This window comes from Bombus vancouverensis, chromosome 7 (genome assembly GCF_051014615.1).
Source record: "Bombus vancouverensis nearcticus chromosome 7, iyBomVanc1_principal, whole genome shotgun sequence".
Classification (NCBI taxonomy): Eukaryota; Metazoa; Arthropoda; class Insecta; order Hymenoptera; family Apidae; genus Bombus; species Bombus vancouverensis.
The window spans coordinates 13,956,531-13,980,252 of record NC_134917.1 but is presented as its reverse complement, the minus strand read 5'-3'; the positions used below and the strand labels follow the sequence as shown (position 1 = coordinate 13,980,252).

General features: G+C 43.3%; 1 protein-coding gene across 2 annotated transcripts in view; it reads left to right on the top strand.

The window, feature by feature from the left end:
- The window catches only part of LOC117154772 (uncharacterized), a 34,397-nt gene extending 11,232 nt beyond the window's left edge, over nucleotides 1-23,165 (top strand). Inside the window, exons 2-5 of one of the 2 annotated variants that reach the window (XM_033330036.2) lie at nucleotides 2,111-2,418; nucleotides 9,489-9,936; nucleotides 17,092-17,246; nucleotides 20,447-23,165. In XM_033330036.2, coding sequence (XP_033185927.1) covers nucleotides 2,344-2,418; nucleotides 9,489-9,936; nucleotides 17,092-17,246; nucleotides 20,447-21,130 — 1,362 coding nt within the window. In that variant the 5' untranslated portion in view covers nucleotides 2,111-2,343 and the 3' untranslated portion in view covers nucleotides 21,131-23,165. The remainder of the gene's footprint in view (nucleotides 1-2,110; nucleotides 2,419-9,488; nucleotides 9,937-17,091; nucleotides 17,247-20,446) is intronic. The other variant, XM_033330053.2, reaches the window with a different exon arrangement.
- The last annotated feature ends 557 nt before the right edge of the window (nucleotides 23,166-23,722 follow it).

The window sequence follows — 23,722 nt, the reverse complement described above, 5'->3', positions numbered from 1 at the left end:
GCCAACTGGACAGGTGAATCTCGGAATATCGTGCCCTACACGGGTATATTATATCGTATAACCGTGTGGTGTCTCTCGATCGAAACGTCGCGTCACCAACGTGTCACCGGCTGCTGTCGTCTCGCCCCTTTCTTTTCTCCATTTCGTCACTTTTTAGTCCCGTCGCTTTTCATGCATTCGTCTCGCTAGACGCGCGTCCCCGTGTAATACGATAGCAGTACAAGAAAGATCACTTGGGAGCGAGTAGGATACGAAAAAGGTAAAGGGATTTTGCGTTTCTAATATATTTGAACGTCATTCCCTATGTAACAAAAACCTTGTAAAACAAAAAGTTTCAATAGTTTCATAAAATAGCAATTTTTGGTAATTTAGTTATTCGGCAAACAATCTGTAAAATACCGTATGACCATATGGTGCTTTATTCTATGCTAACAAAATTGCCGATGGGTTCCCAACAGATCATAAAATTAGAAAGTTCGGAAGTTAAAACGAATTTCGACGAAAATTCTGTCTTGCAATGGACTTTCAAATGGTCATAAAATAACAGTAATACCGACAACAAGTAAGCAATCAGATCAAAATTCAATTATCACAGATCATTGATATCTTAATGAGGTTTGAGAGCAGCAGAGGCGAAGGACTAATCGTTTGTCGAACATCGTTCGTTTTCGTCCTTCTATTGATTTACAAATTATATACGACAATAAACTTTTCTGAAAAGGAAGGATGTTGCGAATTTCCAAGTTGTGCAATTAATAATTCGAGCATTCACGCTATATATTACTGTCTTTCACATTTTTTCCATTATTTGTCAGAAGTGAGATTTCTACCCCTATTCATGTTTTATGACGTTTGGAAGGTAGTTTCTTTATGGCAGTGGAAAAACAAAAATTTAGAACTTTCTCTTTTCGAACCTACTATATTCTAAAGGGATTAGATGAATTTGCGCAACGTTTAATTGCAGTTTCCCGGTTTTCTTCGTCGAGGCTTAGCCGAGAAATAGCTTACGTAGGAAGAAAAGGCATTTGGTCAGATAAGACGGAAGTCGAATCGAATCGACCGATCAACCGCCTTTCTCCGGTGGTCGTGATTTTCGAAAAATGGTCGATCCAAATTTACCGTGAGATCGCCCAGCGGGTGCCTGACGCGATATTCCTCGCACCTACGTGGAGATGCGCACCTGTGCTCGCAGAGAAAGACAGCGAACGCCCTTGTGCAGGCCCGGAAATTCGAAATTCGCCTAGCTTCTGCCGACTCTACCGACGTTACATACCCACATACCCTTCTCGCGTGTATACGTATATACAAGAAACGTAGAATGGGGAGGACGAAGGGCCGGGACACGGTCGCGTTTTCAACGTTACCAATGCAACAATGGAGACTGCGATCCTCGGATCGAGACCGACACAATACGCTGCTGACGTGTTTATATAGCTGCAGAGAACGAGAGGTTGGGAGAGGCGAGGTATACACGCGAGACCGTGTAATTTAGTTATAGATCAGTTTGTTACAATTTGGCATTTCGTTTGTACGGGCCCTGTAAACTGTGTTTACCCAGTCTGCGATGATTGACGAGTAAACGAAGTTTGTTTAGGAACTACGTCGCGCGGAGACCCCTCCGACAAGGCTTGGCCTTTTTCACTAAAATGCAAACTCTCGTAAAAAGTGAAACCTTCCTTAGTTTTTGTCTGTCTGTCTCTTTTTTATTTTTTAATGTGTTGCACATCGACCACGTATTTTCCCGAATAACGAAACGTCGTTATTCCGGAGAGACGAGTTCCGCTATTAAAAAGATATGATCTTACGGTAACTATTGGAACAATCGATAGTTCCAAACTCAGGCTGTGATTTTTCAAATTTTCCGAATAATCAAATTTTCGGGAAGTAAGACCGGCGCATAATAATGGACACGGCGTATATTAAAGAATTCTCAAGCGGACCTTTTCAAAGGCATGATTATTCGAAGGATCGTCAACGAATATTGGCTAAGATGTATTTAATGTAGCAGCTAGCTGGTCGAACAATATTTTGTCCTGTATTTGAAAGAAAATAAGTGTGTTCCTGGTAGTCGCGTTAAGATGTCGAAAAATCTTCTGGTTTTGCCAATTAGGTCTTGGTCGAACGGAACTAGCAAAGGGGTAAAGAAGACGATACCGGAACCGTAGGACGCAAACCGTGGTGAAAAACAAACAGAAGAAACGAGGACGAACGTAGCCGACGCAGGAAGAAAGACGGTGCAGCTCTTCTTGCTGACTGCGCGCAGAAGAGAACCTAGTTTAACGCGGGCTTTAACCAATTCAATTCATAGGCTCGGGTTAAGCCAGGATTTGTGGCTTAGCACTGATGGTGTTTGCTACCACCACGAGAGATTTAACTGTTTCTGCGGCAAACCGTCCTCGGACCACCGGCCAGGTAGAGGTATGTGTTACATGTATGCACGATCGAAACCATCGGTTTTCCACGGCGAATGGAACGAACTGCAACCTGTTTCCTTTGTTTAATCGTCGCTCGAGTATTAAGATTACCTTCGACTATAGATACTGGATAAATCTTCTATTAAATCGTAGGAAAAACGAACAACGGTCCTTGCGTTGTGTATTAAAATATTAGAGTAGAAACTTATACAAGTTCTAAACGAGAGAGATAAAGATCTTAAATACTTGAAATCGAACTATACCTTTTATTGCAACAGTAGTTTGTCCAATTAGGACTACAGGGAAATGTCTGAAAGAAAGTAGGTCAAGTTCGGTAAGCATTCTAGGGGCGTGGTTCATGACCATTAACCAAAAGTGTTACTTTAAAATGGTCGTTTTTGCACGCAGGAAGGACATACACATACAATACATACACATAGTTACACTTGTTCAAACATAGCTACTTGAAATTACAACGAGCGTAAACCCTTGAAGATTTTATGCATTCCGTTCACGAATAACGGGAATTTATTACTACGTTTCTTACACGGTATTTCTTATTGTTAGTCCGAGTTTTTCGCTTAATTTCGAAGACTCTGATTATAATTGCACAACGGAATATCGTGCTCACCCTCGGATTTTTATACGCTTTTACTCGATTCAGCAATACTAGACTGGTGAATTTCCTTTTTTCTAACAGATGATCATTAACGAACACTCTGGTTGCGAAAGTTCGACACAAGAACGAAACAGGGATCGCGTTTGACTAGAAAATCGGAAGTTGAAGTACTATAAATTACTCTTGAAATTATGGCTATTTCTCATAAAATGATTCATTTGGTTTTGAAATGATGTATATTCGTTTGAGTCTCGAACATGCGGCTACATTTTTGTCTACACTTTCCTTTGTAAGTATTATATGGTATATATATATATATATATATGTATACCAAAGATGTGTGTATATATATATATATATATATATATATATATATCTTTTAGAAGCGGAACGAAAAGCAGTTAAGAATAGTAAAAGGTAAGACAGTGCCAATAACCCTCGTCTTTATTGTCTACTGAAAGTGCCGAGTAAGCGAAAATTCTGTATTTATGACCAAACCTGCCTGTGATAGAGTGGCGTGACGTAGTGGCCAACGTCGAAAAGAATGTTCGATAACGAAGCTACGTTTTTTAGACGACCGGGGATTTTTTCCACACGTTCTAAAAAGCATATTTCAGAAATATTCGGTGGTCGGGTTCCATGGCGAAACGCATCGAAGAAAAATATTTGCCCCCTTACAGTGGAACTTGACCGGTGAGGCACACGCAGTGAAAAGGCAAGCAGTTCGGTAGAAGCGAAGGTTGAAGCGGCGGATCGGAGCGGAGTGGAACTCGCGTCGGTGTGCCGTGGCACGCTGGTAAATATGTGCTGCTACGGCATATATGTATCCGCACATAGCAGCCCAGTTGGTCCTCTAATGATGATCTACGGTTAGCTACCGCGCACAGCTTCTATAAACCTCCTAATTTCTCCTCTATAAATTCGTCGAGGAAGCCTGGACCCCTTCCACCGTGGCTCTCTCGTGGTTTTTACTCTTCCGCTGGGATCCCGCGAGCCGACGCGACCGATCGGCCCCATCTCTCTTTCCCACAAGCCGTCGTAAATACGCAACTGTATTTAACGTTCTGTGCGTGTGTTGTCTCCATGCTATCCATGAACCGTCTGTGTGCGGCCTCGCACCGACGCAGATCATTTATTATTTACCGCCGCTTATGTGCCTCTGCGAAGACACTGTGTGGGAGAAGAAGGTAGCACGATCAACGTGCACCAACAAATGGGATAAAAGAGAGCGAGGAAGATCTCGGTTCCACGATGGTATTACGACGACGACAAAGCCGAGAGGAGTCGCATTTTTTATACCGACCAACTGAAAAAACATAGTCCGGCTATCAGCGGGTTTGCGATTTTTATTTTTCCCTCGAGTTAGAGTGTGCCGGTGAAGAATGCGATCGCGCGCTACGTCCACGTGCTTATACGCCACTTATTTTCCATAGCTACAATGAACTCGACCGACGCTCTCCCTCTACGTAACTCGGTATCGACCGATTGATATAGGTATATGAGTGGAATTCGGTACCAAAATACGACGCAGGATGGGCGCATCGAAGAAATCCGCGTGTTTATAAACCGGTTACGCGAACGCCATTGGAATTCCAGTGAAAGTAATGATGTCGATGAAGCATGCCACGCGGACCAGCTTTTTACATATCGAATCTAGACGCAAGGTGTTTTCGATGCAGCTATAAAAATTGATTAGCCGTTGACGATTACTTCAATTTTTCTGGATGACGCCATTGGTTAATCTGCATCTCGTTGCTGGCTAATTCTGCGCTTCCGTAAATCGTAGAAATACTTTATAATATATTACCGAGAAGCAGTTATCTATGATAACCATAAATTTTGACCATAAATTGATACCAAATTGAACGTTACATAGTATTTCATTTTCGGTATGAAAGTTGCAACAATGGGCGAAGACCAAACAATATTGCGACTAAATTATAAAACTTCGGTAAATTTACAATACCAACGAAATTTGCTTTCCTACCGTACCAGCTGTACCATAATTACGGGCAACGTAAAGTGCCTGTAAAGCGAGGTAGAGCCCACTGTTGGAGCAATATTCCAATAAATATTCGTGTACCTCAATATAATCTTTTATTGCAGTCATAAGGCAAAACCTTTTTATAGTGTATATATTCTTTTCCTTTTACACAAAAAGATGAGATCGGTAAAAAGAAAAACATAGAAAAGGGAAAGAGAACGAGTCGAGTGTGTTGCAAAACTAACGTAAACTCATCGCGTCAAGACTGATGCGATTCCATGATGTGACTATCGTCATCTAGATACTAAAATTTCGATACGAAATGACGACAAAGTACGATCCCTTGTGGTCCAGGAGGGATCGAAGGGCGAATGGGGAAGCTGGAGGAGTGAAAACATCAGGGCGGAGCCTGAACATAGGAGGAGGAATAAAACGCGCAAACTCGATACACGCCGCCCTCTTTCTCTCTCGTTTCTCCTGCTTTACTTTTCAAGCCAACCACCCCATCCGGTTTTCCTCTTTTCACCTTTATATAGATTTTTTACCTAGTCGACCCTTCTTTTCGCTCGACGAGGCTTGCGCAAACTTGTCTATGTAACCTATCTTTTTCTCGTAAGTCATACTCTGTCATTCTTTTTTCCTATCGTTCAACTATACCGCCACTATACTCGATCATCCATAGACGAGTCAATTTCCGATTGTAAAGATGACGAAGGTTACACGAATCGATTCGGATTGTACGCGAAACATAAGTAGAACGCGATATATACATATATATGTAATTATTATATCTCAGCCGGGAGCATAGTAACACGCTACGAATGTCACGATCATTATTTACTACGTTCGCTCTCATTTTTTCTCACCATTTACATATTTCCGAGTATTACTTTCATAGTTTGACTCTTAGACGATTTGTGTATCGTGTATCGTGGTATTTTGTTATTCTCAAGTGTCTGTGTTTACTTACCTTGTATACAAGACAATAGCGTGATGACATCAGGTAGCGAAGATCGTTCGCTCCTAATAATCCATATTACAATGAACATTCAAGACTCGTGTCTTCTTTCGTTTCGATTCGTTAATACGATCACGAGAAAACCACACGAAACACGATTTCTTAACGAAAATGTCGCGAAAACTACCGAACGTAACTATGCACGTAGCGGATTACATCACGCGGCGGCCATTTTTCGTATTTCTGTTTTCCCGCGAAATTTTGAATACCTACTGTTACGTTCTATCGAGATACCTGCAACGCATTATTAGCTATTAATTTGGTTATTCATCGTTCGTTAGGCGAGCACATATTATCAGATAATTAATCGCAGATGCTCTAAGGAGATATAATTGTGGTTAACATGTATCGAAGAAAATAAGATTAGTATTTCCTACACTATCCTAATAGATCCTATTTAAGGAATTAGGGAAGAATGGTTGACGATTGCCTCCAAACTATGTATTTTCAAATGAATTTGAAAATGTTGAAATCTTATTAATTATATCAATATAATTGCTAGTATACAATAGTTACTTCATTATGTTCTGTTGAAAATGTTAATAATCATAATTGTCAGTGGATTTTCGAACATCTTTGAAACAAATGGAAATCTGATGTTGTTGAAAGAAAGTTCCACATGGATTCATAAATGTATGCATAAAACTCTTTCGCTATCGGAACAATCTTTCAAGTAAGTTCCCTTTACAAAGGATATATCTTAACAAACACGAAGATGGTACCCCATTGGGGGTAGTCACCCACATGATAATCAAACAGATAAAAAATTCTACCAAATGTCCAAATTGGACAAATTGTGAATGTGAAATTTTAAATAAAAAAAAAAAGTAAGTTCCCACGCTTTGTTCATTATTTCGATAATGGAAAAATTTTAACAGAATGTAATTTCGGCATAGGGTAGAATATTTAAGAATGAGTAAGGATAGATAAAAGTAGATGATAATGAAGAGGAATAGGAACCACGTGTCCCATATTCTGTCTAAACTCAAGCTCTCAGGTATATAACGGTACTAACTGTGTGTATTCTTTAAGACTGACCACTGGCGTACTGTAATGTTTGTCGTGCATAGTTTAAAGACAAGGAGCGTTAGCAGACAATGTTCAGGTGAAATAGGCAACTACTGTAGGGTTTTTCCAAGATATTTCTGTGAGCTGCAGAAATTGCTGTCCTACAGAGTTTCTCACAAACCGTAATCCCGTCATGCTGTTTTGCGGGTTGAGGGTTGAGGGTCTACGTACAGTCGTATTAATACTTTGGTAACGGTAAGGTGTATTTGCGGTGCAGGTAAAAAATTTTCATTGTTGGCACCTGCTTCGACAATGTCTCTGAACATTTTATTCTCAGGACATAGTTATTGGATATTTCCATAGATAATTCCATTCTAATTATTTCTCCGCGAGCGTGCTAGTAAAAATACTTTATTTATATTTTATTTATTTATTTTTATTTATTTATATTACATTCATTTATAATATATTATTTATTTAATTTCTTATTTTACTTAATTATTTATTTACAGATGTAACATTGAAACTCTTTGGTTTTACACTTACATATGAACCTATTGTTTGGCAAAATAAGATTATTTATCGTTCTACTTTAACAGTTTCTACGAGTATAAAACATAAAATGAAAACGTAATTTCTTTTTTCATAAGAATTCCTCGGTATATAATAGCACAGTATCATGCAATAAAATATTACCGAATGATGCTTTATACTGTTTACATATTATGATATCGATTCCTACTTGACACGCTGGCTTATCAACGAAGTTATTACGCGATATGCTATAAATTGTGAAGTTACTTGTATATAAATATGCATGGTATGCGCATCGAGACATGTGTGATGCTCGTGCAACGAGTTGCACTAGAGTTCACTATCTCTCACTCAATTTGAGCCTCATCCGCCGTAAGCGGATCGACCAGGCTGGCCTTTTAACGTCGGATAGTCTCGCCTCTCCTGGCTCTAGAGCATAGACGCCTATAACAAACATTATCCGCCATAATGCCCTCGTGTAAACATACCTACCATCGTGCATCATCCTTCTCTCCTCTCCTCCCCCCGTTTCATCTTTTTCTGACACATCGTATCTCCCTCTGTCCATGGTCCGTCGACTGGATAAAAACTTGGAAGTTTATTTAGCCGTTTAGCGTCTAGTGGGAAGTTAAGTTTTTCGGATAAGCCACCTTTTTAGCACGGGCCGCGCTTCCCTTCGTTTCCTTCCGGTTTAGCACGCGCCGTTATTTCACGTTTCACCGTCGTATACGTATTTCTCTCCTCCTATTAACCCCACAGAACCTCTTCGTTTAGTAATTCATTTCGTACGAATGCAAGTTGTTAATACGTTTCTTAACATTTCGTGTAAATTATGTTACGGCGATAGTCATTTTCTATGCTATTTGCTATGCTAGAATTTCCAAGTTACAGGGGAAGTACAGCGATAGGAAATTGCAATTAGCCAGTTTGTCTTTGGAAACTTGGCAACATTTCCTTAACTTTGAAAAGAGTTCTGCGCAGGCCATACGTACGAATAGTCCCACTCCTGCCGGGCCCGTTCCGAAATCCCTACCCCTATTTTTGAGGGTGGAGACCGATGGAAGGGATTCAGGTAGAGCCTGGTTAACTACTTTGGGACAGTGAGGGGGGTTAGCCGTCAGTTCGGCTGAATATTTCTACAAGGGGCTCAGTATCTGTCCGTACTTGAGCTAGTGCAGTAGTTAATTCTAATGTGCATTCTTAAGTAGAAACGAACAACGTCGAGCGATCGGTTAAAAATAGATTATTTCAGGGTAAAATATATTTCATATTTCGTGTGTTATCAAGCAGTACATAAGATAGTTCATGTTCAGTGGTGTGATATAAAATGACTATAGCGCAATACGAGTACACGTTGGATTTTCGTGAATGTGGCAGTATAATCAATCGTCAGTGAGTGACAACACGTTACAACATTAAACGTCGCACTAAATACATTTTAGTCGGATATATCTTAACGTAACAGATAGAGTTTGAGAAAGGTTTATAAATGAAAGGCAAGAGAGGATTCGAAATACAGCAAAATTAATTTTTCGATGTTTTAATATCGATTCAATGACTTGGTATTTTTTTTGCATTAAAATGCAATTGTACGCGCCTATCTTCTCGAAAATTGTTGTCCATAACAATAGACATGGAACACAAAAAGAATGCTAATTTCCTTATTGTAACCGGGCACAATAGCAAGCACTATCGTCGGTAGCTTACACACGTTCGCAGACTCACGATACGCCTTAAAGTGCAAGAGAAACACGCGTATAAAGGGCAATTGATTATTAACAAGAACTTGAGTAGAATTAATTTCGACAATAATTGATTTGGATTATGAAGAAATAAGGCGATATCATAGTTGACTCCGTGCTTAAAGTGCTAGAAAAAGGTAGCTTCAACGTGATGTAATTATCGTTATAGGTGGAGACATACGAAGCCAACGATAGTGGGCAAAACGTGTCGGTGCCGCAAGAACCGACACCGGGCCTATCTGAGAACAACGCCAGGATACCTTTGCAATTGAGTGAGAGTAATCGCCGCGAAGAAAATTTCTGGTTGACGACAGAGGAGGTAAATCAACAGTTAAGGCATTCTGATACGAGAGCCGCAGTGGCGGGTGAACTGGCTTGCCTCGCGGGTTACATGGCGGGGTACCTGAAGGCTACCGGCGCCACTTGCGCTCCGACCAGTAGTCCTCAGTACCATCCCCACGGTCATCCAGCAATGGGAGTCGGCACCCATCCACATCCGCATTCTCACCCGCATCCAGGAGCTCCACATCCAGGACTACCGTCGCCGTTTGCACTCGCTACTCACGGTCATCCGCATCCTCATCCTCTGGAACATGGACTAGCTGCCTTCCCACAAGGTTAGTTTCCCTTAATTTATCTTTCTACTCGCATGAACTATCAGAAATTGATATTACAGAGATGTAGATCAATGGGTTATCCCAATTATAGTTACTCTTTGCGTTATACGCTTACATATTTACCATACATTTACATATTATTATTCTTACAACAATACAACAAAGCATTGGCAAATTATTGACTTTATTACAAAAAGATAATATTGCATGATGAAACATTAATCGCAATAACAAACTGTACGATAAAATTACACGATTGAGATAATCTGAATTAATTAATGATCGTAATCGGTCGTTGAAACATTCTCCACATGGTCGCATCTGAATACCAAAAAGATTAATCTAACGCGAGACGATTCAAATCTTGCAGCGATTCCTAAAACTCTGTATTCTACCTGTAGATATCACGGTTAATTACCAGAGGCACGCGATCACCGCTTTACAATTTGCGTATGTTCACGGTAGCGCTGTAATACCGTTAATTATTAATGTCGCGTTTGAATCGCGATCCGTATTGGCGCTATTATTTCTCACAAGCATTTGAATCGTTGAATGGTTGCGATAGGTAATAGAGAGAAGGAATATTGATAATTTGAGACAGGTAGGTGTTAAGACAGAGTCGTTACAGGTGGCGTTAGCTGTTCTCGTTCAAAGACTTTTCTTGAAAAATCGAATTCCATCGTTTCCCCTTTTCCGTTTCCTTTCCCTTTAAATTCTAGTTATTCCGATTCTAGTTTGACGAACGAAATAGGCATCGGTACCATTTTCTTTACTACTTTTCCCATTTTAGGAAAGTACCAAATAAAGGTGCCTGTAGTTCTTTCTTTCTTCTATCGTCTTAACAGCTTCATTTTCTTCCAAATTTCGAGTACGATTTAAAAGATTTGCATATTCTTTAAAATCATTATTCTTTTGCATTTCTTTCTTTCATTTTTGAGACGCAAAAGGAGCATTCGTTCGATGGCGAAACCGAGGATTATTCGATGCAGGCTTTGGTAGCTGCAAACATCTCCTATCGTTCACGCAACTTTTACTCCCTCGATCCCATTGTTCGTTTCTTATATTTCGCGTATCATACGGCCTGTTATCTCCTAGTAAAAGTATTTGATCTGTCCGCCGTACTAGCCAGTATTGATTGCCATGCAAATCGATGCATCGACTGAAGCCCTATGAGGCCAAAGTAAACTCAGGGCTTCTTAACTATAGTCAACGTGCATCATTCTGTGGCAAGCGCTCCACTGCATTTCTTCGTAACGTTGCCTTTAAGGCATCGGTCGAATTTTTCATTTCAAAATTCCTCTTATATCGCGAATCTCGAGTCAAATAAATTCTTCGTCAATTTTGCGTACCGGCTTCCAATCCAACGTAGTACCCAGTCCAAGCACGATAGAAATCGTAAATTTACATTCTCGTTGAAGTTCGATCGTTTCGTATGTCGATCGTTGATGGAAACGACTTGCGATGATTTTCATCGCATCGGGACAAAACGTTTAAAGGCGGAGCATATTTCAATTAGACGCACGAACGTTCTCCTTTTTCCTTCGCGCTTCCACGCGTGTTCGCGTACGTTGAGGAATATACGTGGACGCAGAATTGGCGTACTTTCTCTTTTTCGCCTTCGTCTTTTTCACGGTGGTTTGAAAGGGGTACGGAGTAACGAAAGAGAAAGAGAGAGTGAGAGGAAGGGAGAGCAGAGGGATTCGAGTCGCGGCAAGAGGGTAGGAGGAAGGGGCTGGAATGCCCCAGCGAAGAAGAGCAGAGAGAACCATGAGAGTAAGCCGCTTATCAGGGTGGCAGCAGGCAGTATAGGTCCAACCAACGCAGATAGGTGGGTTTCCATGGAAACACGGATCTGTCCGTTAGGTCCGTACGTACCCGCGTCCAGCCGCCTATCCGTTGTAGGCGTATCCGCTACACGAAAAGCCGTGGAACGAGAGAGGAACGAACTGAGTGTCCCTCTGTCTATATACGCGTTCGTGCGAAAGAGGCAATCGGGAGAGTCCAGGGTAGAAACAAGGCTCGCGGCTGCGAGAAACGAGCGAATCGGTGACCCGCGCCGAAGAGACGCGTTTTCCCCTTTTATCGTTCCTTTATCAATTAAAAACTAAATATTACGGTCTGATCGCGTTCGTTAAATTCATCGCCGTTCGTCGTGTCGTACTTTGGATTATTTCATCGATCGTAATACCGAATACTTGCCAAGAATCTTACGAACCGCCCGCAAGTGTAAATTCGCGGTCTTCGTCCTTCCACCCGCCTCCGACGTGAATCGAATTTCTTTTTTATTCAGCGAATACATAATGTACGAGCCGGCACGTTCGTTCTCTCGGTGGGAAATGAAAAATTAAAATGGAAATGAATCTTGCTAAACGACCGTCTGCAACCTTGAGCTACGCGAAGGAGTGGCAAGGAACCGGGATAGAATGTTAAGGTTAGAGCGGTTGTGGCCACGCGTGAAACCATGTATTCGTCGCGTGCGCGAAAAGAGACAGTCCGTGTTGGGTGTTTCGTAGCGCGGTCGAAGAATGTTTGGACGCGTCGAACGACGTTATTTGTTTTATTATGCAATCAGGCGTGGGGTCAGGGCGGGACGAAGAAAAAAAAGTAGTAACTCGGAGCGGAACGAAGGGTGCCAAAAAGGTGGGGTGTCGAAACGTTGTCGTTAACGCGCCGAGGTTTCTCCCCGATGTACAATGTACAGGGACGCTGCAGGAGCCACCGGGTACGTGGGAATCGCGTCACATGCCTCTCCCTTTTCTCATTCGACGACTACTATTTGTTGTCGCAGAGAAATTGCCCGTCCACTTAACTTCCTCCGCCTCTCGGTGGCATCGGCACGCGTAAACAGACATCCACGCCTCCGATTTCAATTCCACGTCAGAATATAATCAAATGGGAACGGGGAAACAAAAGTTGGAAAGTTTCTTCGGCGTAAACTCGTCGGTCGGATTGGTCTTCAAAATTTATAGCACGATAATAGTTTAATCTTTCATCTGGCAGACTGCTGCCAATTCGATAGAATTTCAATCACTCGATTAGACGTCAGGTTAAGCGTGGCACGTGGCGGCAACACGTGCCTCTATCGTCGTTGCGAAGTGGCCACAAAATATCGAGCTAAACAAGCACGCGCGCGAGTATCGGAGAGAAATCGTCGATCAAATACGAAACGATTCGCGTCGTTTGACGCGTGTCGCGAGTAAATCGAGTAGGCGGATGGTATCGTCTTCGACAGAGGGATCTAAATACGGGTCCAGGTCCTAATTGTAGGATAAACACTCGAGTCTGAGTGAAATATCACGTACAACGATATCGATACGTCAGTCTCTTCTCCATTTCTGCTCCTTGTTTCTATTCTCTGGAACTTGGTATCGCGTAGATCGGTGGACAAAGGTCGAATCATCGTTGGTTTCTAATATGTAGTCCTATCGATCGGTTCTCGGCTATTTTCATTTTGATGCACTTTTCAAATAGCTAGATAAGTTACCCCGACGATAAGTAGGTAGAACAGAAGAGGAAGCGAATGAAAAAGCCATCGGTTGGTAGATGGTAACACGAAGCTTATCCGATTATTCGCTTGTCCCGGATGTGTGTTGGTATTTCGTTACTTACTTATGCTCGTCTCTGCTAGATTACCAAGTAAGAACGACTAGGAACGAAGGCCACACGCGTTTCGTTCCGTTCGTTCCGTCGAAACTTTGTGTGGTCTTCTGGAGCGCAGATGCTCGGTTTTCGATAACCTTGCACATTTTTTCCCCGATATCGAACTTCTGTCTCGAATATGCTCCCGTTTGAAGAGGATATTACGATTTCGTAGGCACGAGAGGCAAATCACTTGGATGCGGTTATCTGCTTTATGCAGCGATTTCACGGAGGTCATGCTGTAAACGCAAAGTCGGCCAAATGTTTTCGTAACTGATGGCCTTTTAGAATTCCGTCTCTCATCGGCAGTGGCACGTGCTATCATCCCACGGTTCCCTGAATAATCCAACCCTCCGCCTACGTTTTGCGCCGTCTAGCGTCCTGTTCGCATTTTAGCTTTTAATTAATTTTCGATTCCCTTCCCGAGCGTATTCACTTTCCTTCGATATTCGTCGGTCATCCCTCTTGATCGTTCACCGATTTGGAATTTTGCTACCGTCGCATCTTGCGCTCTATGAATAGCAAAGTAACCGCTTGCTCGTGAAACGAGTTTGTCGCACTCGGCTAATTTCGATTCTCTTCCGATTTCTCGATGCTTGCGAGTAATTTATGATTCTCCGCGATCTTAGCCGTCTTGACGAATGAGTTGTCGCGTGGTAGCCACTTAATTTATTCAATAATTACGAGATTTCGTATTCGGCTCTCTGGATCGAGCGATGTAATTGATATTAATTCGCATTTTTTAATTCGATAAGCATCCCGAAGTAACAGCGTCTCGTCTTATCTCGGGTATTTATTATTCAATAACGCGCGCGCATACGCAATCTCGAGACAAACGCTTAGGAAAATTCTACGTTAAGCATAATCACGCCGCGTCTCCTAGACGCGCCATATTTCATCGCAAGCATAGTTTTAGATGGTATCGCGGATAGATAAGTAAGCACCGGTCGTGTAATTCATACGGTCGACTCACAACGTGCGTATACCGTGTCCGAGTACGGCCAGGGTAATTCGTTAAATTCACAGGTTGCGATTAATTAGTAGCCTTTCGTTACTCCGTGTAATCTCTTGCTGGATGCGATGCCGAACGATCGCGCTGTATGTTCGAGGAAAAGCATCGATCGATCGAAAAGCATTTCCATTCGGTACCTGGCGTGTTCCGAGGATATTCCAGCGGGCGAGACAAATTACTGTAAAATTTTGTTATCGGTTCATTGACTTCCACGGATTCCATTCCGCTCGAGATCTCGAAACACGAAACCCTGTGCCGAGGGAAGGAAGAATCCAATAAACAGAAAACGAATTTGCTATTAGGGTGGCGTCTGATCCTGTTGTGGGCCAATGAGCCAAAGCAACCCTTGTATCAACCCCAGGTTTCGTCTCGCGCTGACGATAATAAATCGAATCATACTTCAGGACGCAGCGGGTGTTTGCCGTCCCATTAGTGCTGCTTAGCTAGCCGCTTTTCGGCAAACCGGCCTATTCGAATTTACCATCCCTCCCGCCGAAAAACTTTCGCGTCCAATTTCTCGTTCGTGGCAGCACTTTTGTCGGCAAACAGCGAAAGGTGTACAGTCGATGAAAAACTGTAGATGAAGCGCAATGGAGGATCTCGACGCTCGAGTTTCGAATCTGTGCTCGCGTAGAATTCAAGCAAACGAAGGGCTTTCCCTCGCGCCCACTCGACGCCGTGTAGAAGCAGGCGGAAGACCATAATCGGAATTCCATTGTCTCGTTGCTGGATAAGGGCCTGGCTTTCACATGGACCGATGTATAGCCGGCAAAGGCCGTCGTTAACGGTAGCGCTAACGCCCACTCGACAATCAAGCATCCTCTCGCTGGATCTGTTCTCCTCTCTTTCGCCAGGAGCCTCATCCCTTCGGTCCAACCTCCGTTGCTCGGATCCGCGCCGCACCGCACACCCAACGGAACAGGAGATACGGATCATAGATTCAATGATCGCGGGCGTGTCGTGGCCATCGTTGCGACGGTAGCCAACCGGCATGGAATTTTACATTGTGCCCGGCGCAATCTCTCTCGACGATCTACCTGGCTACCATGCTGATAGCCCACTCGACCAGTTCGTTAGCCATTCGATCGCGTGTATGCATCATCGTTGGCGTCATCGTCATCATCCTTTACTTCGACGTCCTGTTGTTACATATCGTTCTTAGCTTAAAGGAACAGTTGCAGGGTCAGCGCGAGAGATACGACCGATACAACCGATGCCCTCTTAGAGCTCGCGCACCACTCCCCTCTCAAGATGGTTCGCTTCGCTGTCGCTTCTCATCGACGATGCCCTTCGCGCTTCTGTTTCTTCCGATTTTTTCCTCTCGAGTTATTCGGTAGACTCTGTTGATCGTTGCGTATCCAAACACGCGTTCGTTACATAATTGTTATTTTCAACTTTGTAGAGTGGTTTCGCGTTAAAGCATTTAAAGCGGAGAAATATGCAAATGTACGGCGCATACAATGTCTTGCTCACGCTTGCCTCCTCTTCTCGTCGTAAACCACTCTTCCAACTTGTTTTCGCGGTAGGAGTTGTTGCTTTTAATTCCTCTCTCTTCTTCTTCTTCTTCTTCTACTTCTTCTTCTTCCTCTTCTTTCTTCACCTCCCTCGCGTTCTTCTCTTTGCCTGCTGATGCCTCCGATGCTTTTTCTTTTTACGCATACGATGTCGCGACTTCGTGGTCGTTGTTCAAATTCGCCGCAGTTGACTTTACACGCTGGTACGATCGCTGAGACAAAACTCGCAACTTTCGATCGAACAATCGGTTTACGAGCGACGATTTCGAGAGCAGAGAGGCGGACGCAGAGATTGTGATTCGTAGCAGAGGTTTACGAAGTCGAGTCTTAAAAAACTGAGTTTGGTCGATCGTGGGACATCGGACGATCCTTTCAGGCTGGTATCTACCATTCCTTTCTCGACTTTACGATTCAACTTCCAACCGAGAGACACTGGCGAAGCGCAGTTTTCCAGCCTCTTCTTTTTATTGGTTGGAACGTTGTACGTTGGCGTGTTGGATACCATCGTTTTCAGAGAGGCAGCTGGGAACGAACCGCGACTTTGGTCCTCTGGATGGTCGTGTATTCCGGGGTGTACCCCACCCCTCCTCGGTCCCCGTTCCGCCGTCCTGACTTGTCCCCCGTCCTCCTCCCTTCGCCACCCCCTGTGACCCCCTCATAAGCGGATTACGTGGGTCCCGGAACGAGCCAAGCGAGGCTCGATGGCACGAGGAAGGTAGAGGAGGGTGGGTCGTAGCGGGGAACTGTTCAAAATTACGCTATCGCGACCTCGCAACGCTTACACCCCTCTGTGCCACCCCCTTTTCTGTCCTCCGGCCTGCGGTACTGATGCCTTACCCTTCCCCAGTTGAACAGCCTCGCGACTCATCTTCGTCCTTTCGACAAGCGTTTCCAATCTACCTTTTTAGCGCACGATTCTCCCGATCGTGTCAAATGTTTAAACTGCATGTAATTCTCGCTACCGCTGCGATCTTTCAATTTCTGTTTCAGGAATGAATCAACGTAAACAACGCCGAGAAAGAACAACCTTTACCAGAGCACAATTAGATGTGTTAGAGGCACTTTTTACAAAAACAAGATATCCGGATATCTTTATGCGCGAAGAGGTTGCACTGAAAATCAACTTGCCCGAATCGCGAGTGCAGGTAAGTTGGTTAAATTTATTCTCCTTGTTTCTCCCCTCATCGCGAGGGTTACAGGAAAACCGTGGTTGTCAGCGAACGTGAAAATTGACCTAGGCGAGTCGAGAGACTCGTCGCGATTTATCCGTCGCGTATAGGTTTCGGTATCTCACGAGTCACAAGGAACAAGTACGATCTCGGCGGACGATAGCAGCGAGTAGAAGAGGAAGAGGGAACGAGAGTGTTCCGTGCTTCGGCAAGCGTGGACGAGATTTAAGGTATTTACACAACGTGGCGTCGCGCTCTACGCCCCTCCGGTTTCGCCATTGTCCCGGTCGTCGCTGTACATTGATAGATGTGCCGACGAGCTCGTTGACGCTTTTATTGCGGTCCTCGTAACATCTTTATTTCGTGGCGGGATATCCCGAAGTCACGATCGTGACGGGAATATTAGAGCTCGCGAATCCCCTCGCGCATCTCTCCTCTTCTTTCCTTTCTGCCGCTCGGATCACCATACGTCGCTATATGTATCGGTGCTTTGATTTATCGCCATTGTTTAATCACCAGCGCGTATTTCTGATTCGATTGGAACGCGAACTCGGCAGATCGTCGTAGCGTGTATCTTCTAAAATATGGGGATAAGTTACGTGTCATCGAATTCGATGGGGCGACGCGTAAAGTAATCTCGCTACTCGGTGGTACCAACGACCGCCATCGCTAGATGTAGGACAAAGCAAGGAAATTCCGTCTAGCCGGAGTTTCCACGCGAAGTTAAGCCCCTGGTGAATGAAGGCGCAACTGCACGTACGTCACGGGAGCACACGTGTGCACCATGTACATTGTAGAGGCGTACCCACGTGAACGAATAATATCCAAGGGGGAAAAAGAGAGGTGGATAAGAGATGGAAGGGAGGAGTAGAGGTCGAGGGGTGTGTGGATCTAAAAGTTTCCAATGGAGAAGGAGAAGGAGAAGGAGAAGAGAGAGAGAGAGAGAAACAGAGAGACAGGGACAGAGACAGAGACAGAGACAGAGCTCGACATGGGATAGAGGTGTATATAGTTAGAGGAACACAGAAGCACGATGTATGGAACACAACATATAGTTGATTTGTTCCTGGATTATAGCCCTTCGTTCTATCTCGCTCGCGAGTTTCTATACGCTCGTCTCTGCGAGTGAACGACACAGCTGCGCGCGATGTTTGCTACGTTTGAATGCGCCAGGTCGTTCGTCCATCATTTACGATCGAGAAACGCGTCAAAACGTTATTTTCTCGGTGAAAAAGAGAAGAGCCTACGGCTCCAGAAGCGGTAGTATCCGACAGGAAAAACGATAAACTTCTATTCGCGAACAGGTTTACCTTACAAATTTATACGTATTAAATTCTGCTCGACGATAATCTTGACTATCGTAAAAAATATGTATATCCGGATCTTGAAACGGCTCGTACGATAAATTAAAAATTTTCCTAAGCGTCGTTATCGGCGCGCACGCGAACGTTATCGAGGCAGTATTCTAGCGTTCTCGTACCCTTACGGTTGGTCCGACGCGGTATCCGTGTCTTCGAACAGACGGATGGACGTTGTTTCGCGTTTCTGCTAACACGGTGTGTGTATAGGCGCGTAACAGCTTCGATATCGTATTAATAGCGCAAATAAGAAAATATATTCGTCATAACCAAACGTCAACGCAGCTGCTCCGGCTCGTGACCAATGGGTTGGTTTTCCGCGTTGGATGCTAACCAGATGGTGATGCAATTTACACCTAGCCGTCGATACACACAGTAGAACTGGCTGTGGTTGCCCCCTGAGGGCTTCCGGATGACACCACGGACTGTTGGTTGGTTTTTGGGGTAGCTGCTCCGGCCGTGTGTTGTTGCTGAGGGGGGTGTCGTTGTGCAAACATCGAGCGATAATGGGCGTTTTCTCTCTCGTTCTTCTTCCCCATCGCCCGTAGATCCATCTCTTCCTCTTCCTCGTAGGGATCATTTCTCTTACGGTTGATACGCAATATCCACGTTTCACGTGTCTCCAATCTCCGCACCCCATTTGCCAAGGATGTGTGCTTGCGAAACGAGAATCCGCCTATTGCCTCGACGAATGATAAAACCCGAAACAGTTTCCTTTATCGGTAACATCTCTGGCGGTCGTTCGAATTTCTGATTTGTTTACGCTTCGTTAATTTTAACTTTTCAACCCTACTCGACGGGACCGAGGCCTCCGTCCTTCCCTCGTTCTCAACTCAGCCAACTAACACGAAATTCATGGCGACTGAAAATCTCCTGTTCGCTTCGGCGAGTCGTGTTCTTCGCAACAACTGTTACAATGCTGTCGATAATAACAACAATGACGGCGGGTCTTGCTTTTAAAGGCACGGGCATAGATTCATAGGATCGCACCCCTGGCCACATTGTGTGCCGGGATTATGGAGGGTGCATGAGGGGGAGTGAAAGGGGGTCCGTGTGCGCGTACTTGCGGCCTACCGGGGGATACTTTTTGTCCGTGTTTGGAACGCGCCTATCTCTAGCTCGGGAAGGAAGAGAAAGCAAGAACTCGCTCTTTTACGAAATTTACGCGCTTTTTCTACTTCGTTTAAAGAATTTGCTTATTTATTAGAATTATCTATTATTCTATCTATTATTTAGAATTATCGGCAAATTTTTCACGATTTTTTCGCAAACTATTCGCGAATTTTTTACGAGTTTCTCGCGAATTTTTCACGAGCTTTTCGCGAATTTTTCCACCTTCGCTAACACGATGAAAGCAATTATAGTGTATTCGATACGGTTTGATTAGCGCATGCGTGCCGACAAACATCGGTAACGCGAATCTCGAGGGACACGCGTACGTAAAGCGTGAGCGTGTACACTAAAACTAGCACACGTACGCGTATAAAAGCCCTCCAACTACCCCTGCTCCAGTCCGTTGTTATTGTTGCGATTTAATGAAATGTTACGGCCGTCCGCCCGCGATTACTTTCCCATTGCACCGATTAACTCTCCATTTGTACGGTTCCATCCCTCGTGACGGGATGCCTTTTCTTTTCCATGATCCCTCGGGCGATGGTTTCTACGAAACCTTCGGAGACTCCCCACGAAAGATCTGGCTGCGTTCGTCCTTACCATCCTTCAAAGGATCTTCGTTCATCGACGATATGCGATATTTCAAAGTTTCCGAGACACTTTGTTTAACCAAATATCTATCCAAATATCTTCTACTTTGCGTAGGTGTGGTTCAAGAATCGTCGTGCGAAATGCAGACAGCAATTGCAACAGCAACAGACTTCGCCTTCCAAAGGTTCGCCGAGATCGAACCAGAATCAAAATAATAGCAACAATAGCAACAAGATGCCGACGACCTCGTCGGCGTCAACCAGTAGACGCTCATCGCCGGTTTCTCCACCACGCGGGAAAGAGGCACCAGGACCGAATTCGCCTCTCTTATCGACGACCTCGACGTACCCGCGTCTGGGTGTGACGCCAACCGGTGGAAGCGGAGCAAACAGCGCACTAACTACACCTTCTCCGCCGTTGACTCCGGGTGCAAGTCAGTTGCCGCCATCGTCGTATCCACCACCGATGAATCAACTTCATCACGGCGACTACGGTTTCGCTTGGAGTTCATCGTCGCCCGGCTCGGTGAACCCGAGCCAATGTTACCCTGGGCAGACCTACAATGCCTATCAGAATCCGTACACCAGCGGCGATTACTATCAAACTCCGATCTCGCACATGCACCACAGCCCGCAAGGAAATTACCATCCGCAGTATCACCACAACATGACATTGACGTCCTCTATGTCACACTTGACCAGTCATCATTTGAATCCAACAGGCAGCAACGAAATGGCTACTTCGCCGGAGTCCGATGGTTATATACTATCTGACCAGAAATATCAGGCGATGGTATAGCGGCCTGGTAGAAACTCCTGCATCTCTCACCGCACTCAGGAAAATACCGCTACTACTGGATCCTTTGCTACTTATAATTAGATCGTCAATCTTTATGCAGATATCGTGACATCTGAAAATACGCAAGGTATATAAAAGAAATGTACGAGACAATTCGTTTGTTGCGATTTAATGATGAAGCAAATTTCTGTCCAGGCTGCAAAATAGTATCCATTTCTTATCAAAGTATAGATTTGCATAAAGATTCGCGGTCTACTGGCGATTGCTTCCGAAGTATAATGGTGAATCGCATCAAAGCGTTGAAACCTATTTCGGTAATGATTGACAGAGGCACGAATCCTGTTCACATTCATTTTCCTGTTCGACAGAAGAAGATTCGAATAAGGACAAATTATATAGACCATTTGTTGCATAGGTAAGAGAATTGAACAACACCGATTGTAATTACCTCTATCTTCATTAATTAATACCTCTATCTTCATTAATCTTACAAGACATAATTCATATGACTGGCTTCTACGATTATCGTTGCGGGAGTGATGTAGAGAAGGAGTAGAATAAAACGAAAAAACTCCCGATGTGTTTGTTTTTTTGTTAATATCCTCCTCTCGAACCTTCTCGAAGTTGGTGTTCATTTTTAAAAGATGTTGGGGTTAGTGCCGATCATATTGTAAAATAGAATCCTCGGGTACAATCCAAATTAAGATCGTAATAGATTAATTGCATGTACGGTAAGAACTAACGGATCGATGGTAATTAATTATTACTTTCGACATTGAATTTTACCGCATGTTCGAAGACAAAAACATGTCTAAACGAATTATTCGTAATTTAAATTTTCAGTAGCTGATATAAATATCGACGAACATTGATTAACAATTGAATACGAGCATTGAGTATCATCGTCATTTCCGTAGTATGTATTCATTGAAGTTTTAAGTTGGGAACGATTTGAGTAAGGGTAGTAAGAGTAAACAAATCACGATGAACATTTAAATGATGTACGAAATTAGACGATGTTTCGTTATCATTTATCTACCGCATGTTTCTCGTAGCTTGTATTGTAATTGAGCAAATACCAGGCGATCGAGAACACAAGCACGGAAATCTTTTACAACTATTTACAATCGGAAGTGGAAAAGAACATCTGATCCTGACCCGTTCAACTCGATTCCATTCGACGCGTGTTCTTATTTTTATCGTTCGAAGCTGAAACGAAATTCAAACGTTTTTACAATTGACGCGAGAGTGAAGTTTCCTTTCTTCCATTATGATCGTTCTCTTGGATGGGTTTCCGATTAATTTAATTACTCCTTTCGCGATTATTTCATCGCCTCTAAGAATTTAATAACGTTCGAATTATTTCCAATCTTATGATATATAAGAATCCACAACGATGTTTCGCGACCGATCGTAATATGGCTATCGTAGTAGAGATACGTTTTCCTAATGCAATAACTGTCGGGAAAAATGAAAGAGTGCAATTGCGATAGCTGGGAGGAAATCATGTGTGGTCGTTGATCTCTGGATTCATAAAGTTTATGTACGCTTATTATAATTATTCTATTGTTTTTCTATTTTTATCTTTTTTCTTATTCTAACTTTTAGTAGTATTAGAGAGCCTACCGAAGCCGAAAAGGTTCGAGAGTGTTAGATAGTGTGCATACCTACCACTATCCAACTTTATCTGTTCCATTTCGTGACAAGGGAAACTGGTATTAAATTATAGATCGTTTCTTGCAGTTACGACCAATTTTGGTCTCGATCTGCAAGGTATTATTGTATATTCCGCGTATACACAGCCATAATGTATACTATCGTGAGTTGAAACATAAAGTTAATTGAAATAAAAAAAGAAAATAAATATGAGATATCAGTAAATTTAAGAATAGCAAATGGCAGTGTACGCTGTAATTGATTATCGTGCGTATAGAATTAAGTTACTTTGTAACAATACAACGCAAGCTGTACATAATTATTAAACTTATAAGGTACATGATTATTCTATCATGTAAGAAGAGAATCTTACTACGTCAAAAAATAAATCGTCGCATATTATTAATAATTTGTTGATTTATTTAACCATGTACAAGCTATAACGAACGGTTGCGACTTCGTGTCACAGCGATACGATTAATCACGGTCCGACTCTAATTAACGTAACGTTCGCGCGCACCGTGTGATTCGATGCGGCCCGTCTTATTTCTTTTCGGCACAACCAGCTTATAGATCGCGAGTCAGCCTTCTATTAATCACATTGATGTGCGTAAGTTCTCGCTGCCGCGGGCTGTAATTTTGCTAATGCACTTGAAATTAATTAACATTAAAACGGTCCCGCGTCCCATTATTCGAGTGGGCTGGCGTATCGATCGCAAACCATTAAAAGCCATTATTAATTACAGACTCGTGGTCGTCGTAATCGCGAGTGCAATTTGCGTAAACACGTCGCATGTTCTTTCCGATGTTATCCTGTTTTCCACAAAATTAAAAAACGTTCGCTCGCCGACGTAAAGTAACCAATTTATCGGCCCTCTACCCGGAAATAACGTTTCACGCCCCCAGATTACATCGAAACAGCTAATATCCGTCGGC